We start from the raw sequence: 16,457 nt of genomic DNA on the forward strand, positions 1-16,457 counted from the left end.
TATGCTGCAAACTTCTTCAAACAACTGAATCTGTACCATTAATGAAATACAGTAAACACTGAAATTGACAATGAAACTATAAAGTAGTACATTGATGCTTCAATACTAATACATGGCAATCAGGATAATTACACAAAATCTAAGATATTTTTCTCAATTCACAGCAAGTCTGATAGCGTCCACAGTAGTTCCATGGGCTTTTCATTTTTTCACACACTCACAAAAAAAGAACAGTGACTTAGATGCAGTCATTCAAAGTAATAGGTGTCTACAGAGACTAAGACATAATACATCTTACAGACCCTCACATGTTCCACCTATAGTGGGTCAAGACTACCTTATAAATCATGTAACGATAGCAATTACACTGTAGGTTGTAACTTACGTGGAATAGCAGCAGCAAATAACTGTGAGTTAGCGTCTATTAATCTCTGTCTTAATTCTTGTCTTCCAACATTGGTTGGTCCTATTAGTACAATAGGTCGTTTTCTGTTACCCCGTGGTTGATATAAGGCTACCTCCTCATAGGTTAAAATTTCTTCAACATCATATTCTAAAATAAAGAATCACAAAGTATTACAATTTAAGTAAACACTGTGATAACTTCAAAATGGTATACACTGTTTCATATTGCTATATTCTGTCACACTAAGATATCTTACTAGTATGTGTGAGCTAGAAATGAAACAACACAGTGAATTGGTATATGACTGTCATTCAACTGCTTCAGGTAAGTATGCACACATATATGCAGATTGACAGAGAGACAGCCAGACAGACAGCCAGATGGACCAACCAACCAACAAACAGATGGACGGACAGATGAATGGACAGACAGACAGACAGACAGACAGACAGACAGACAGACAGACAGACAGACAGACAGACAGACAGACAGACAGATAACAATAAACACTTTTAGCTCTGGCATTTGATCCTAAACAGTTCAAAGATTTATTGATATAACACCATACATGTGACTCACCTTCACTTTGGTTAGCATTGTACAATACTTTCTTCTTCTTCTTTTTCTTCCTTGCACAAAACCATCCTTTCTTCTTAGGTTCTTTGTCATCAACTAATGTGTGTTTCATGGCTTCACGTCTGACAAAGTGACAACAGTCAATAGTAAGTACATTTATATACATACAGAGCTGAGATTGCACCAGGAATCTACTTCTTATATACTGTAAATCAATTAACTAAAGGCCAAGATTCATAGGAATAACTTGTAGAACATCACATGCCTTTTAGTTTTCACTTGGCTATAAAACAGTGAGGTACAATTATTGGTGTCATTTCCTACAACTGTCTACATCACACCTGAGTTTTGTCACCATAAAAGCCTTTTTTTTTTCAAACGTTCAGATCAGATATACTGACTAAGCGCTAAGATACGAGCAGGTCACAATGACTCCTTATGACTGAGGACTATATAGAAAGGATGCAAGTAGCTCAAAGTATTTCAAATGATACTTTAAGTTACTGCTATGTAAACTACCACTTATAATACATATCACTTACTGTTGTCTGAAGTGTTTACTGGGTATAAGTCCAGCCAGTGTTTGGTCATCTTCCCCCTCCCTGTATGCCTGCCACCAGTTGGCATCATCTTGGTTGATAACGTGAAGTATATCACCTTTCTGGAAAGACAGTCCTAGTTCACGACATGGTATGTACATGTCATCCTCTGGATCATAGTCGAAATTAGCTCTGATGTGGACCTGTAAATGATGGGTGATGTTGACATTTTAGTAAATGTACAAGAAACTGGTGAGAATGTAACATTTCTTGACACACTGCAGTCATTTCAAAGTTTGTAGAGATTACAAGTACTGGTTTCCATGGCTTTAGTAGCTGATTTTACTTCACTTGTTGAATTGTACCCAAAACTGGATGAGATACTTGATTTGATATTCAGTTTAATGCTGCTGCTAGTACTGGTCTGCAAGTTGTACCTTCAAAATAACTCACCATCTGACATCATCATACCTAATCAACCAAAGTTGAGATATCATGTTCTCTAGTAACCTTAGTATGACCTTGACATTTGACAAGTAATACTTACAATAGCACTATCTTTGATGGGTTGCTTGACTTCTCTGCATGGTATGAGTAAGAATGTAAGTGTTCCTGTCAGGGTTGCCTGAAATACACACATATCAAAATGTTAGACAAACCACAAGAACACTTATAGAAATTTCTCTGAGGTATAAAATGTATGTAAACCTAAACTTACTTATGTTCGTTCTGAATCACAATAACTAGGGGAGACTACAATGTCCTGATGTGTGTTCCTATCCCCTGTTCTAAATCTGTAGACTTATTACAGAAGTGCTTCAACAATGTGTAACACAAGGTAGGGCTATATGGATGTATCTATCATACAACACTATCCCAAATACTGTTACAAATTCTAACACAGCTTTAATTGATACGTTGATACTTTGATCTGATAGTAACGTGAATACTTCAATGTACATCATTTATTTTACATACACAATTTTAACTAAGTGTTTCATAATTTGATCCTCTCATTCACCTGATTATGACATACTATTGTAATAATATCCCACACAGCCCTTCTCTTTAAATCCAATATTTTCTACTGTACATAAATACAACAACTTACCATCAAATCACAGACATCATCCACTGACTTTCCTTTCATGTCATAGCCATTAATTTCTAGTAGTTCATCCCCTTCATGTAATAGTCCACTTTTATCTGCTGCACCCCCTCGTACAATTCTACCTATGATAACAGAATCACCTTCCCTCCTCACTGTAGCACCCTGTAAATAACAAAAGGTTTTTAATAACACTGCCTACACAGTTCCCATCTCATTCTTTTTTCAGTATTTCCACCACAGCCATGCTGTCAGTCAGTTTCTACTGTCTTACAAAGATCAAGTCAATTTACTACCTAGTATTTATTATATTTTCAGTACAGGAGTGCTAGTATCTTTCTTTTTATCAATCTTTAGGAGCATTTCATTCTAAATCATAATATACTGTTTTGTCCTGGTTCACCTAGCCTACATAAATTCCACAATCATTCATTTGAAATGTATGTGAAAGTTATTATGCTTTCTGTATCAGCATACCAACACAAGTAAAACACATACTGATCTCTATGGTATTGATATTGGCATACAGAATATCATTATTACTACTGTGGTTTTACACACAGTTCACACCATACATATGGGATGGAAGCACTCAAAGACTGCCTATGACAGTCATAGTGAACTCTGTCTCATTACTGCAACATATTAGGTGTCAGCTGACCTGCTTTCAATGAACTCTGACCTGATTCTTGGTGTATGCACTGAGTTAACATTTGACTATGTTTAATTTAAAGCTTTATATATATATCCTACCATTAAATTACATACATTATTACTACTACCAATACATTGACAATTTATTGTTTTATAACTTAGCCTCTGAAATACTAATAAATACTGCTAACCCAGCAAACTCACAGCATTTATAATACCTTTGATAACGAGCAAGAATGAACTGTGGACTGACAGACAGCAGAAAAAGAATTACTACATCTTTGTAATCATGATGATGATTTGGGTGGATAGAGATAGCGTTAGACCCATTAAATTCAACTCAATTTGTGGCATATAACATTAAACTTGATGAAGTACACATAGTTCTTGATTTCAATCTTAATCCTCTTTCTACAAGGAGGGTATTTATACACAAGTTGGGAAAAAAACAGGATTGAACTTTTCAGGCATTGTGATAGATCCACTCACAGGCACAAAATTGTAATAATGAGCCACAAAATTTATAATGCTCCACAAAATTCATCTCATATAGAAAACACTTGTACTTAAAGTTACAATATTAAATGTTTTGACTTACCAGGGGCTCAGCAGTTTTATCAATTCGGACAATTTTGACTGAGTCTTCCTCTGTGAATTGTGACGCCCTGTCTAGTTGATCGTCCTCATCGTCTGCTGCTGGTACCCACCCATCTTGAGCTGCTATGGTGTCATGGGCCAAAACACATGCCTGGTGGAAGTAATTTTCACAATCCAATGATCAGAAATATCTAGTCAGTTTTGTTTTAGCTAATACATAGTTGTGTATGTGTCCTGATAGTCTGGTGCATGGAGGTGTAAATCGTAACGATACCATACAGGGACTAGACTAGTGTCCTGAAGAGTCTTAGTAATGGTACTAGGTAAACTATACCTAAGTTTTAAAAGCACTGTGGTATTATCTAGTGTACAATTCACAGTACATCAACAAAGAATTACTCTAACATAGAAAACTGAGTACAACTTACTTCAAAATCGATGTTTCTGAAAATTTGTTTGAGTTCCTCACTTTCTCTGACATGAACTTCTCGAAGAATTCCTTTCACCTTGTGTGGAAAAAAAAAAGAAAAAGATAAATTTTCAAATTTTCTGAAAGTGTTTAATTTAGTGTTGATGCAAACCATTGGAATACATGTATACAAGTTCTCACTGCAGGATTACAAAAAAATACCATTGCTGGATATAAACAAATAATGTTACCAATTACAGAAAGTATGGCATGTGAAAAAAATGGCAAATATGAAATAGCATACCTTTACATTATTTAACTATGTCAATGGCATTGTTTGTGAACATATAACAAACTATAACACAAATATTTAACTGGAACTCTATATTTTCTTTCAAACAGTCATTTATTTGTTGACATTATCCTATGTGTAGTAGTAATGGCACCTACCTCAGTTATAAGGTATTGTGTGTTATGTATTACAGGTGTGACAGGCACTTCTTGAGTGTGAACGTCTGTCATGGTATTATGCACACGGACTGCCTGTTGGAACTCATGGTCAGCAAATAAATTCTGTAGAAACCTAATATCCTCTGCATCCTGAGAACCTTTCATTGAAGACTTTAAATTATTCAACGTTGAGAATAATTTCTCTAGACCTGCAGAGTAATGTAAAGAGGAAGACAATTACATGGAGATACCAGTAGAATTCATCGGTGTTAGGTTCTATGAAGTTCATTCAACTCATTAATATTGCAGCCATTCAATAGATACTTGCAATAACACAGACATCACATGCTATGTTGCATTATGAAGGCCATCGCTACCTACACCATGGTTTGTACTTTTTAAATAATTGTTAACTGTTTGCTTTATAAGTTCCTGATATACAAGCATAAAAATAAAGAAAGGCATCTCACATTCTACAAAGAATTATACTGATTAAAACTAATACATGTTGTAGATGAAATATTTTCAAACTGATGACTGATTTATATGCGAGAATAACTATGATATACATCTTTTTTTAATTTTCATTTTTTTGGTATAGAAATATCAATCACTGAAACAACCAGAATTATATTGGCCTTAGTTTTGAACTAATCATAACTAAGAAAACCACTGCATTGTATCAATGGGTTTACAAAATCTATCAAGTCATGAAGAATATGATTCATGAATAATAATACAAGTCAACATGAAAACTGACTGACACACCTTTCATACCTAAATTTTATACTAAACACTACATATCACTGGTTTCTTTAACATCTTTCGATGACGATGTCAATATAACTATGACATAATATTTCAACAATTCAAGTCGGCATAAATTACTAAATTATGAAAATTAGATCAGACTATGAAAACTATGCATGGAATACGAATGAAAACTGCATTATAATACTTTTCATCTGTGTTGATTTTTCCCAAAAACATTTTTCTCCCATTTTTTATGTCATTAATTTCATTATTTGTTATTATAATTAGCACTTGTTGTTCTTTGGTTTATTCTGGGGTTTTTTCATTTTCCATTTTCACACAAAATGCATTTTAAAAATCAAGGGAAACAATTTCTTACTAGGATTTCAGAGTAGCAAATTCAAATCATTAATTTTTTTTTGTTACAGAATATAATTTGATAGCTGCAATAAAGTTGGAATGAATATTCCATATTTTAGAATAGTTAAACAGACCTATTAAGAAAATAATACCGGTAATGAAAAGTTAGATATTGGGGCTTGTAAAAATCAATATTACACTGAATACAAATGACTTGAACTTACTGACTGTTGAGGGTTCAGGTGCACTTTCTACACTACCATCTGGTATTCCTCCTACTGCTTGTGGTTGTTGTTGTGGTGGTATCCTTACATCATTCTGGGGTCTTCCTACCATGTTCACATACAAAGCATTCCCCGCTGATGGAAAAGTCTGTGGCTGGACTCTCTGTTCGTCCATCTGGTTCCTTTTCTTGATGTTTCTATTGTCCTGATCCTTGGGCAAAGTAGCCTTGTGATGAATATCAGAGTCCGTATTATCGTAAGAAAAGAAGGGTGGCGGGTCCTTCATTCCACTGGCTGCGACAAAACTTGGTGGGCAATCAACCGGTAGTTCCCTTGGAACAAAATTGTCCATTTCAATATCCTGTGCACTCATGGTTGGTTGATTATCTCCTTGTGTGATTTCTGGTTTATCTAGTGCACTGAAATCAGTGGGTGGTGCCTCATCAGTTGGCACTACTGTCTTTTCAAGTGCTACCTCACTTACAACTTGACTTCCTGGTGATGGTTTATATTTTCCTGTAATATTGACTTCAACGTCACTTTCTGACTCAATCTGTCCATTGACACTACTACCACTACCGAGAGAACGATTATCACCAATTGCACTTGATTCAATGGCAGTACTTTGTATTCCAAGACTTGTCAAATCCAATTTGGAGTCTGGTTCAACTTTAGTGGCCTGGATCACAGGTTCAATGCCGGAATTATCACCATTAGGAGTAGCAGACAGTCCATTTATGTTATTGTTCCTCTGTTTATCATTCAAAATATGTGCATAGATTTGGTTAGTTTCCACAATTCCATTCACTTCGGGGCCAATGATTTCACTGGGTCGTTCCAATGCTGGCATATTTGTCACATCAACAGGCTGAACTTTCTCCAAAGCAGACAGCTTAGCCAAGCGTTCCTTAGCCTGCTGTTCTACTGCTATGACGTAAGCCTCCTGTATGTTGTTTGGATCTGGACCACTGGTGTCTGTCAGTCAGATAAATCAACACAAAACACATTACATATTACAAAATAGAAAATATGTCTGTGACAAAATATTGACATATAATTGTAATATGACAAAAATTAGCAATACCAATCTCTGCTGCCGCCCAACCCCCACCCCACCCCACCCCACTGACTTCCTCTATGGTTGCTAGTCTTATTACCTTTATCTTATCACAATATACATAATACAGATGGGATTGATATTATGTATACTGAGTAAGAATGAATGCCATCAAATCTCAGTATGAAAATTGAAACAAACATTCACTCTTTCTTCATGAAACTTAAAACAAATTCTCCTTTTCTGCATGTAAATTAAAACAAACATTCACCCTTTCTACCTCACACTTGAAACAAACATCCACCCTTTCTACATGAAACTTGAAACAAACAATTCTCCTTTTCTGCATGTAAATTGAAACATTCTCACTGTCCTTGTTGAAGTAGTCTGCTGCCTGGGGCAAAAAACCTTCTTCTATGCATACATGCATGGCATGACTGTTGAAATTGAAACACAACTAGGCATAACATATCAGTCACATTCCACTTTCACTCTCTATTAAACTGTCTTGATAAATTACTGACTACACAAAGTTTTATTAAACATCTCACTTCCATACTCAGCTACTCACAACACAAACAACCTTAATCAACAGAAATATAAGGAAAGAAAAATATTCTTCATTTCAGCGTTTACAACTTGTAACCTTTGACTCCTTTGACAATTTACTACAACCTCAATTCTATATTTTAGTAGTGATAAGTGTATAAATACACAACTGAGAAGCAAATCACATGCCACAGTTGAAATATCTAATATTGAGAATAATAGTTTGTGAATAATCAAGATTCATAGTACAACAGTTTTGTTAACCTTCTCTAGTTTGAACTTCAACACTACAAAAGAAACAGAGCACAAATCAGCTTCTACAAACTCACAGAGAGATATATGGTTATATTTATAGCACTGATTACAACAACAAATTTTTTTGTCTGCACAAAGTTGTTAAGATTAGCAATACAAAGATAGCCATGTAATGTATGCAGAGAGCACTTTGTTTTTTCTATAGAGTAAATACATGGGTATATAACTAAAATAACAATCCATTCTAATGAACAGACTATGGATACAGATTACTGAGTACACATCCAGACTCATTGAGTATTTACCATCATATAACGAAATTGACTTTGCTGCTCAATTTTAATAGTTATATATCAGAAGTATGGTAACATTGGGTGTTGAAGGAAAAAACAGATCAACACAGACAAACTACAACATTATCAGGCTTCTAGAGTTCCAACAGCAAAATAACATATTTCTTTTCTTCTTCTTTTTTGAATCATGGCAAATACATCTGCTCCAAAATTATATTTTGAGTTGTCTTTCAGCAGTGTTTTCTTTCTGGAAGATGGTGACCTTTCAAAGGTCAGGTCAATACTCCAGAATAGACGATAAATTATTGTGACATTCCAGACTTCTAAGATTTCTTGATAAACAACACAGGCTAAAGCAATGTACAGTCAGTGTTCAGTTAGGATAAATGTCTGATATCAAATAAGTAATGTCTCACAAATAACACCCAATTTCCTGTAGCTGCCATGGTCAAAAGAACATAGATAAGAATATTCTAAACATGTGTTTCTGTACCAACTGAGACCTTCTTCAAAATTTACACGCACCTGAACTTCATTATAATTTGATTATCTCTCCATAAAAATACTCTTTTAATATGTCATGGCAATTATAATCTAAACTAAACTTAAATATTAAATATAACAGAACAAGTTCAAATCAAAACTAGGAGTTAAAAAAAGAAGAAAATTGTTTAGTATTTCAAATGCCTACTCCTCATGGCCGACAGACTTGCATAGAGATGATACAGTGTAATTTGATAGGTTGGAGACATGCTAACTGACGTGTGTAACAGACAGGGTATATGAACAAAACATAGTCTATATCGTTAACAAACAAGATATCACATGGTTTCTACATATGTAATGATCTGAACGAAAAAAGTGAACTCCCTTCTCACTAGCAACTGCACGTAAAATGACTTCAGGCTTTCACTACTTATTATACACCAGTTCACTGAAAAATACTGATCTTTCAACTCTCACAAGACTACAGAAAAACAAACAGCGCCTGGAAATGATAACAGTTATCCCAGGAAAAACTAATTAAGAAGTAATTAAACAATCAGATTACTAGACTAGACTGTAGTAGGAATGGCAAACAGATAAAAGGAAAAGGAAAGTTAAAGAGAAAGTAAATTATTGTTGACATGACGTAAGTTATATAAATGCCTCCCAGCTGATGAAATCATATAAACAAATGACACTACACAAAGACAATAATAGTAAAGTCGTTTAAAAAATGAAATATGTGAAAATTGCACCTTGTAAATTCTCGACTGACCTTTGCCCTGCGACTGACAAGTGTTAGTATCTCTAGTTTAATAAACCTTGTACATGCCCTTGTTGGTGGTATAGCAAGTGTTTATTGTAAAGTCAGTCTAGCAGCATAACAACTTGTCTCACCATGGAATTCAGGTTTACAATTGCTATGATTTAGTCTGTCATGTTTATGTAGCATTGGAAAAAAAATGTGTGAAAGTTCACACTAAACCTACAACACTTTTTCAAGATCTTATAGTATACTCTGTGAGACCTACTCACAACTAATAAGAAGCCTTGAAAACCTAGATAGCTTCAACTGTGAAATCAGCATACCATAGTGTTTTTCATCATGAAGTGATGATAATGCATGACTTTTTTTCTCTGATTTGTTCTTCCAGACTGATCTAGGTAATAATACATACAATTGACAATTTACAGGGATACGAAGCTGTTTGATTTGACTCAGACCTTTCTTAGCAGGTTTAGCAGAACTGGCAATAAGGGCAGCATAAAGTGGTGAGACACTACTGAAGCATGGCCGAGTTTTTTGACTGTTACAACTACCCTAGTATCATATTACCACACTGTCCAAGACCATCCTGTACTGTGTACTGGATAGAAGAACCACTCATCAAGGCTACAGCAAAATGAATAAAAAAAGGACTTTACCTCATATACATGGCTAACAGTTGTAGTTATCCAGCTTTACACACAAAGGACAGTGAAGGAATTCCCAGTATATTAGAGAAGCCATGTTCAAGTGAGAAAGGCACAGGGAGGGGCCTGGCAGAACACAGACTTGAGGCTTCTCATAAAACACTTATCAACTGAGATGTCATGAAGTGATTAAAATATACCAACTGACCTCAATACAACGCAACATACTTCACATAACTCCCCTGCTCACAGTGGTAACACTTGTAAAACGGTTCCCTCCTCCTCGCCACATGCGGGTACAAAATTTGGACAACTAGTACTGGTATACACTCACGTCAAGTTTACAGAGATTTGATGACTGGGACACTGAGCACTCAAAAATGTGGGTGGACCAGCCTTGGTATTAATGGGAAAAATACCAATGACTCTAGTGTCAATATTTCGCAGCAATTAAGCCAACAATTTCTATCTACAAAACATGATTGACAAATAAATGACAGAGGTATTTCATATAAATGCAAATTCATCAAATAATATCATAACAAATTAACATGAAAGGAACTAACTGGGAGCCAAAGTGGTGAAATGTTGATAAGGGTGATGTAACCTTGGAAATAATTTTTTTGCTGACCATGAAAATGTTGTCTTTCTCTTGGAGATTGACCAAGTAAAGTTTACTATGGAAAGAATTTAATGTCAACACTGTACAGGTACCTGTCATCAGTTTTATTTCCCAACACCCATGTGAGAAGAAACCTTGCCCCTCAAAGACAATCTACCTACCCTACAATCAAATGGTTCAACCATAAACATATGAACTCATCAGCTTGGAACTTTGAGGTAAGACACATACAGGGGGGTCACACACATATTTGAATTAGTTTCACAAAGTTGTGATTCCAATGAACAATGACGTGATGTAACAAGCATAGGATGGTATCAATGCAATGGTGCAAGCAATACCAGGAAGTGAACAATGCTCTTTAAAAAGAGTGTCATTTATAGCCAGGAAGTAGAATGGAGATCAAGTATGTATATGCATGTCCGAACACACCAATAATTAAGTAACAAATTCCTGTATAATTTATGAAAGGAGAATTACAATGTATATGGAGTGCTTATTGTGGTCAATATTCAACTATGCATGGGAGGCTATTTATACAAAGACCCATAGAGTATGAGTAGAACTGTAGATAACTATTGATATATTGCACACTTTGTACTGTTACTGTGTATGTAATTGATTTGGTAAAGTCACACACACACAGTGTATACACTAACTTTGTGTTTTCACATGTATATAAATGGTAGGTAGAGATAGAGTAAACCACAGACTGGGTTAGACACCTACCAACCTCTACCTTTCACACTTATGTTTGTTTTCATATTTTATACACTTTTACATTTATTATCCTGACAGAGACCTATAATGGCTCAATGGCCTTTCATACTTCCTCAATTTCATGGGGAGCATAAAATCCATGGCATACATTGTATATCCCCATACCAGCTCCCCCTCCCCCCATCATTTCTACTTCAATGTTGTGTTTAGTTGACTAGAGGTGAACGTGGATTCAACACATGAATTGTGAATATAGACAACATTCAATCTGGCATTTCCTTTAATCTGTTGTGAAAGAATCAAAATTTACACACAAAAACTTGAAGTGAAATTTTGGCAGTTCAAAATATGGTTGTACACCGGTCTATGAATGGGTTATATATGCCTACAAATCAAAACGAGGCAGGGGATATACATGTATATATATCATGACAATTTTATAAAATATATTTATTATTAACAATCTATTGAATATTATCTCAATAGCAACTGGAAATTTACACTTACGTTTTCTAACAGTTCATATTATCTGTGGCCAGGTAAACCCCGTAATAACCTCTGAATGACCAGTGTGTAAAGTTAAAACAACGGAACCTAACATACATGTATCCCTCAAACCAACATTTTGCATGTACAGTATCACACATTGTCCTATAGAGGGCGCTGTACTTATGGCAACTGTTTTCAGCTCAGCAGCCATCACACACGGAACAAGCAATGTAATTATCTGACAATCAATTTTAAGCGTTTAGTAATATTTCTTTTTGTTTAGTGACCTTAATCAGACTGAGTATTCATTAGAACTCATTTGGTTCAAAATTCAATTTATTTTACACCACAGAAGTGATAAACGTTTGTCTCTTGAGACACATATTACCTAGCAGTTACAGAATCTTTTCCAAGCCTTCAGAAATATATTTTGACAAGTAAACATTACAGTCAATCACCCTACAAACTAAAATTCAAATTACTCTCATGACAAACTGAAAAGAATGATGTCTAAAATGTCGCATTTAGGCCTAAAAAAATAAATTGTGTGGTTACGGTTACGCTCAATTTTAGAATTTTAGGTAGGCAGATTTTTAACTTTTTAATTTTTTTTAAATTTTATTTTTCATGTGCGTGTGTGTCTAGTTCAAGTAATAAGTTTTCTGTTGTTTTCAATACTGTCTCTGTGTTATTGGTTTCTTCCCATCACTACACATTGGAAAAACAGTTTTATATTGTTTTCTTAAGTTGATGTCAGTTTCTGCACCTCAATACCAGTGGCCACAGAAATGTCCTTATGTCCAATGTCAGCACCATAATGGTGAAAGTCTACTGGCATGGCACACATTAGGTCCGGTCTGACAGCAATGGCGTCATGAACATCATTAAATATCCTTATTTCTCACTATTTCTCATGAGACTTCAGAATTTACGTGATTTAATTATTTTTTTCTCGATTACATTTAAAAAAAGTTTAGGGTTGGCAGTGAAAATCTAGGTGGGGTTGGGTAACAGGAACCAAACAACTTTTTTAAGGCCTTAGTTGTATTACACTTGAGGGGCTTGTTTAAATTTAATTGCACTGAAAATAAAAAAAATTACAGAGAACTGATGTGACACACATTTTTTTTTATTTTCACATCACGTATACATATGTAATGTACGTATGTATGTATGTATGTACGTACGTACGTACGTACGTACGTACGTACGTACGTACGTACGTACGTACATACATACATACATACATACATACAGTTACACACACAAAAACAATCTTCGAGTCAGTATTTCCTACCAATCTACATTATTTACAAACACTTACATGAATATGAATGTATGAAACAAATCATTACTTAGACATGTTTCTCTTTCTAATAATATTCTATGTATATTTGGCTAAAATTAATAATTTGTTGTTAACAGTAATGCCCTCGTAGCTGCCATTTTTCTAAATTTTTCATAATTTTTGCATTATGAAAAAATCTCTGCACTTTTTAAATGGAATATTTAAATCATTTTGATTAAGTGAATTACCCGCTAGGTGATAGTAATAAACACTAGCTTGATGTCTGTATGTAAACAAGTGAGTAAAGTACAGACCATTTACATAGTTATCAACAAACCAAATTTGGCGGGATGCCTAGTTTGATCACAAGGCAATCATGTATGCTTCAGTAAATAAAACTTCATAAATATCTTGAATATAAGAATGAAAGTTCTATTTTTTTTTTTAAGTTTCAGTTACACTAAGGGGGCTCAAAACTGAAACTTCTAAAGTCTTCATTTTATGTATTTCAAATATCAGAGATGGACTGTCAACATAATGAACATGATATTCCTTGTTCTCATTCAAATATCAGAGATGGACTGCAAACATGATGAACAAGATATTCCTTGTTCTCATTTACATATCAGAGATGGACTACCAAAATAATGAACAAGATATTCGTTGTTCTCATTTACATATCAGAGATGGACTGCAAACATGATATTTCTTGTTCTCATTTATTTTTAAATATCAGCGATGAACTGCTAACGTGTCAGTGACCGCCATGAGAAATGTACACTACTCACCGCCTGGTGACCTCCTCCTGACTCGAAGGGATATTGATCTGGTACGGATACACTATAAAGTAAGAATGAGAAGTATGCTAGTTATTGTGTGCATTCATTTATAGTCTATGATGACACTTACCCTTCATATACTTTCTTACAGAGCCATTATCTTGATGTAGTATTAAAAAATTTACTGACATTTACTCAAATATCTATAAAATGAGTTGATGTCTTAAGGTTAGTAATGCTTCTGAGTTCATTTGTCTCAAGGTCTTAGTGAAGTTAGTAATATTCCTGAGTTCTTTTCTTTTCAACAAAGGCCATGTTCTGAAATTGACAATGTTAATGAACATCGAGGTCAAGTTCATACAGTTAAACTAATAAAACTCTGACACAGACCCATGGGCAATTCCTGTAATTTAAGCACAAAATTTACCACACTAAGTAAAGTACATAAGTTAATATATTTCATGGTTTCCGATATATTCTCAAATAACGTTTACGTAGACTAGTAACATCAAAAAATAGATTCTGATAGCTGTGGGTGATAATTTGTTTAATTCTTGCAGCATGACACACATTTCTATGTATACAACGTATATTCTTGTGTTCTGAAGGAGCCCTTCTTGGATACACTGAGCTCAGTACCCTGGGGGTATTTGTTTTAAATACTTGTTTGTGAAAAGAAAACTTCCATGAAACCATCATGATTTCAAAACACAAACATACAACATATGCATTTGTTTGAAGACCACAATATCAATATTAAACCTCAGTGCAAGGGAGGGATGATCAGGTGTTTTGTTATGGGGTAGTAAATTTAAGAATGTTTAAAAGTTCCCTTCACATTTGGCCTATAGGTGCAGGCTCTGAACCAGTAGCACGGCTGAATGCAAAGAAAACGATGTTGTTTCACTTTATTTGCCCCTTTTTTCTTACATATATAAAACCTTGGCAAAAACAAATGATCACAAGTAAATATTATAGAGAATAGAGACAGCCTGCATGCATACCTTGTGGATATGTTGTATAACTTCGGCATGTGTTGCATTTTCCAATGATATGCCATTGACTTCTAAAATATCATCTCCTACTTCCAAGTCAGCTCTGTCAGCTGGAGAACCTACAATAAAAACAAAATGGAATCAAATTTTAATTTAGAAAAAATCATTCAAAGAATATGGTCTTTCCTGTAATGTGTTCTAGCTTTATTAAAAGAAGAAATATATTTTTATTTTTGTTTGGGATAACACCCCAACATCACATGCTTGGAGATAACTCTGTGATATAAAAACGGTGGATACACAATACAATTTACATATGTGATTGAGGGTTTATTTTTTTACGGTACTAAAGTTTTAAATTTTATGAAATTTTTCAAATTTCCCTACAGATGTCCAAGGTAATTTGATATTTTACAATATGAACCAACCTTAGGCAGGCCCGCTAAAGATACATATTAGAAAATGTTGATGATGAACAATTACTATTATACTATTATCAACAAAACACGAACATTTAATTAGACAACTCTCACGTTATGTTCACTTTGCTTTTCAGAAAAGAGCTGAAATGGTTGAAATGGTTGGAAAAATCTAGATGATGGTAAACCACTGTACAACTTTTGGTTTATAAAGTTTTGTATATAAAGGCCGGTGGCCTAATATGATACAAATAAAACATTCATCATTCATCATATTAGAAAATGTTTGAAATTCTTTGAATTGATTTGAGCATACCATTTTGCATGGGTTCTAGATTATATCATCAACACATTGACCATGTCAATGTTAAATACACCTGAATGATGTCTGGGTCAATATGTGATTTCTAAGACCACACTTGACCTTACTCAATTGACAAGTACCGGTACAAGTTCAAGTATTTATAAAGACATTTTTGACATACTTTTCAAAGCCCAAGTATTTTGCTTGGCAAAGACAGCATTGCATGAAAGTTACATGTACATTAACCAACTACATTTTTTGAGGGTATATGGGACACTGAATAAATGTCCTCAAAACACACACACACACACGTACACGCACACGCACACACACAGAGGAACAGGCAGGCACAAACATACAGACAGACAACCACAAGTACGTTCGTTCGCAAGTTCACACACACACACACACACAGAAGCAGGCAGGCACAAACATACAGACAGACAGACAGACAACCACATGCATGTTTGCTCGCACGCTTGATAGCATGCATGCACATATACACAGAGGAACAGGCAGGCACAAACATATACATGTAGGCAACATGCATGCATGTAGACACAGACAGATACACATACACAAAATGTTCCATTTACATGCCATTTGAAGACCCAGATTGACCCCAGTCAGATTGAGTGAGTGACAGTCACACTTGTCAGTATATATGATAGTCTAATGACAACACAGACAAAAGTTCCCTACATAACTCAAC

General features: G+C 34.7%; 1 protein-coding gene and 1 long non-coding RNA gene across 4 annotated transcripts in view; one reads left to right on the forward strand and one right to left on the reverse strand.

The window, feature by feature from the left end:
• LOC144447006 (protein PALS1-like) overlaps window positions 1-16,457 on the reverse strand; it is a 49,499-nt gene that overhangs the window by 3,816 nt on the left and 29,226 nt on the right. For 2 of the 3 annotated variants that reach the window (XM_078136872.1, XM_078136878.1), the window contains 11 exons: window positions 15,032-15,141; window positions 14,037-14,088; window positions 6,077-7,051; window positions 4,740-4,948; window positions 4,309-4,386; window positions 3,882-4,031; window positions 2,633-2,794; window positions 2,069-2,146; window positions 1,525-1,724; window positions 986-1,104; window positions 386-553 (listed from right to left, as the gene is read on the reverse strand). In XM_078136872.1, the coding sequence (XP_077992998.1) occupies window positions 386-553; window positions 986-1,104; window positions 1,525-1,724; window positions 2,069-2,146; window positions 2,633-2,794; window positions 3,882-4,031; window positions 4,309-4,386; window positions 4,740-4,948; window positions 6,077-7,051; window positions 14,037-14,088; window positions 15,032-15,141 (2,301 nt within the window). Of the gene's footprint in view, window positions 1-385; window positions 554-985; window positions 1,105-1,524; window positions 1,725-2,068; window positions 2,147-2,632; window positions 2,795-3,881; window positions 4,032-4,308; window positions 4,387-4,739; window positions 4,949-6,076; window positions 7,052-10,141; window positions 10,303-14,036; window positions 14,089-15,031; window positions 15,142-16,457 lie in introns of those variants that run through there. The other variant, XM_078136887.1, reaches the window with a different exon arrangement.
• Window positions 11,098-15,671, forward strand: LOC144447028 (uncharacterized). Its single transcript, XR_013481992.1, has 3 exons — window positions 11,098-11,157; window positions 13,985-14,095; window positions 15,579-15,671. It is a non-coding gene; the product is annotated as an uncharacterized LOC144447028 (long non-coding RNA).

Source organism: Glandiceps talaboti, chromosome 2, assembly GCF_964340395.1.
Source record: "Glandiceps talaboti chromosome 2, keGlaTala1.1, whole genome shotgun sequence".
NCBI classification, from domain to species: Eukaryota; Metazoa; Hemichordata; class Enteropneusta; family Spengelidae; genus Glandiceps; species Glandiceps talaboti.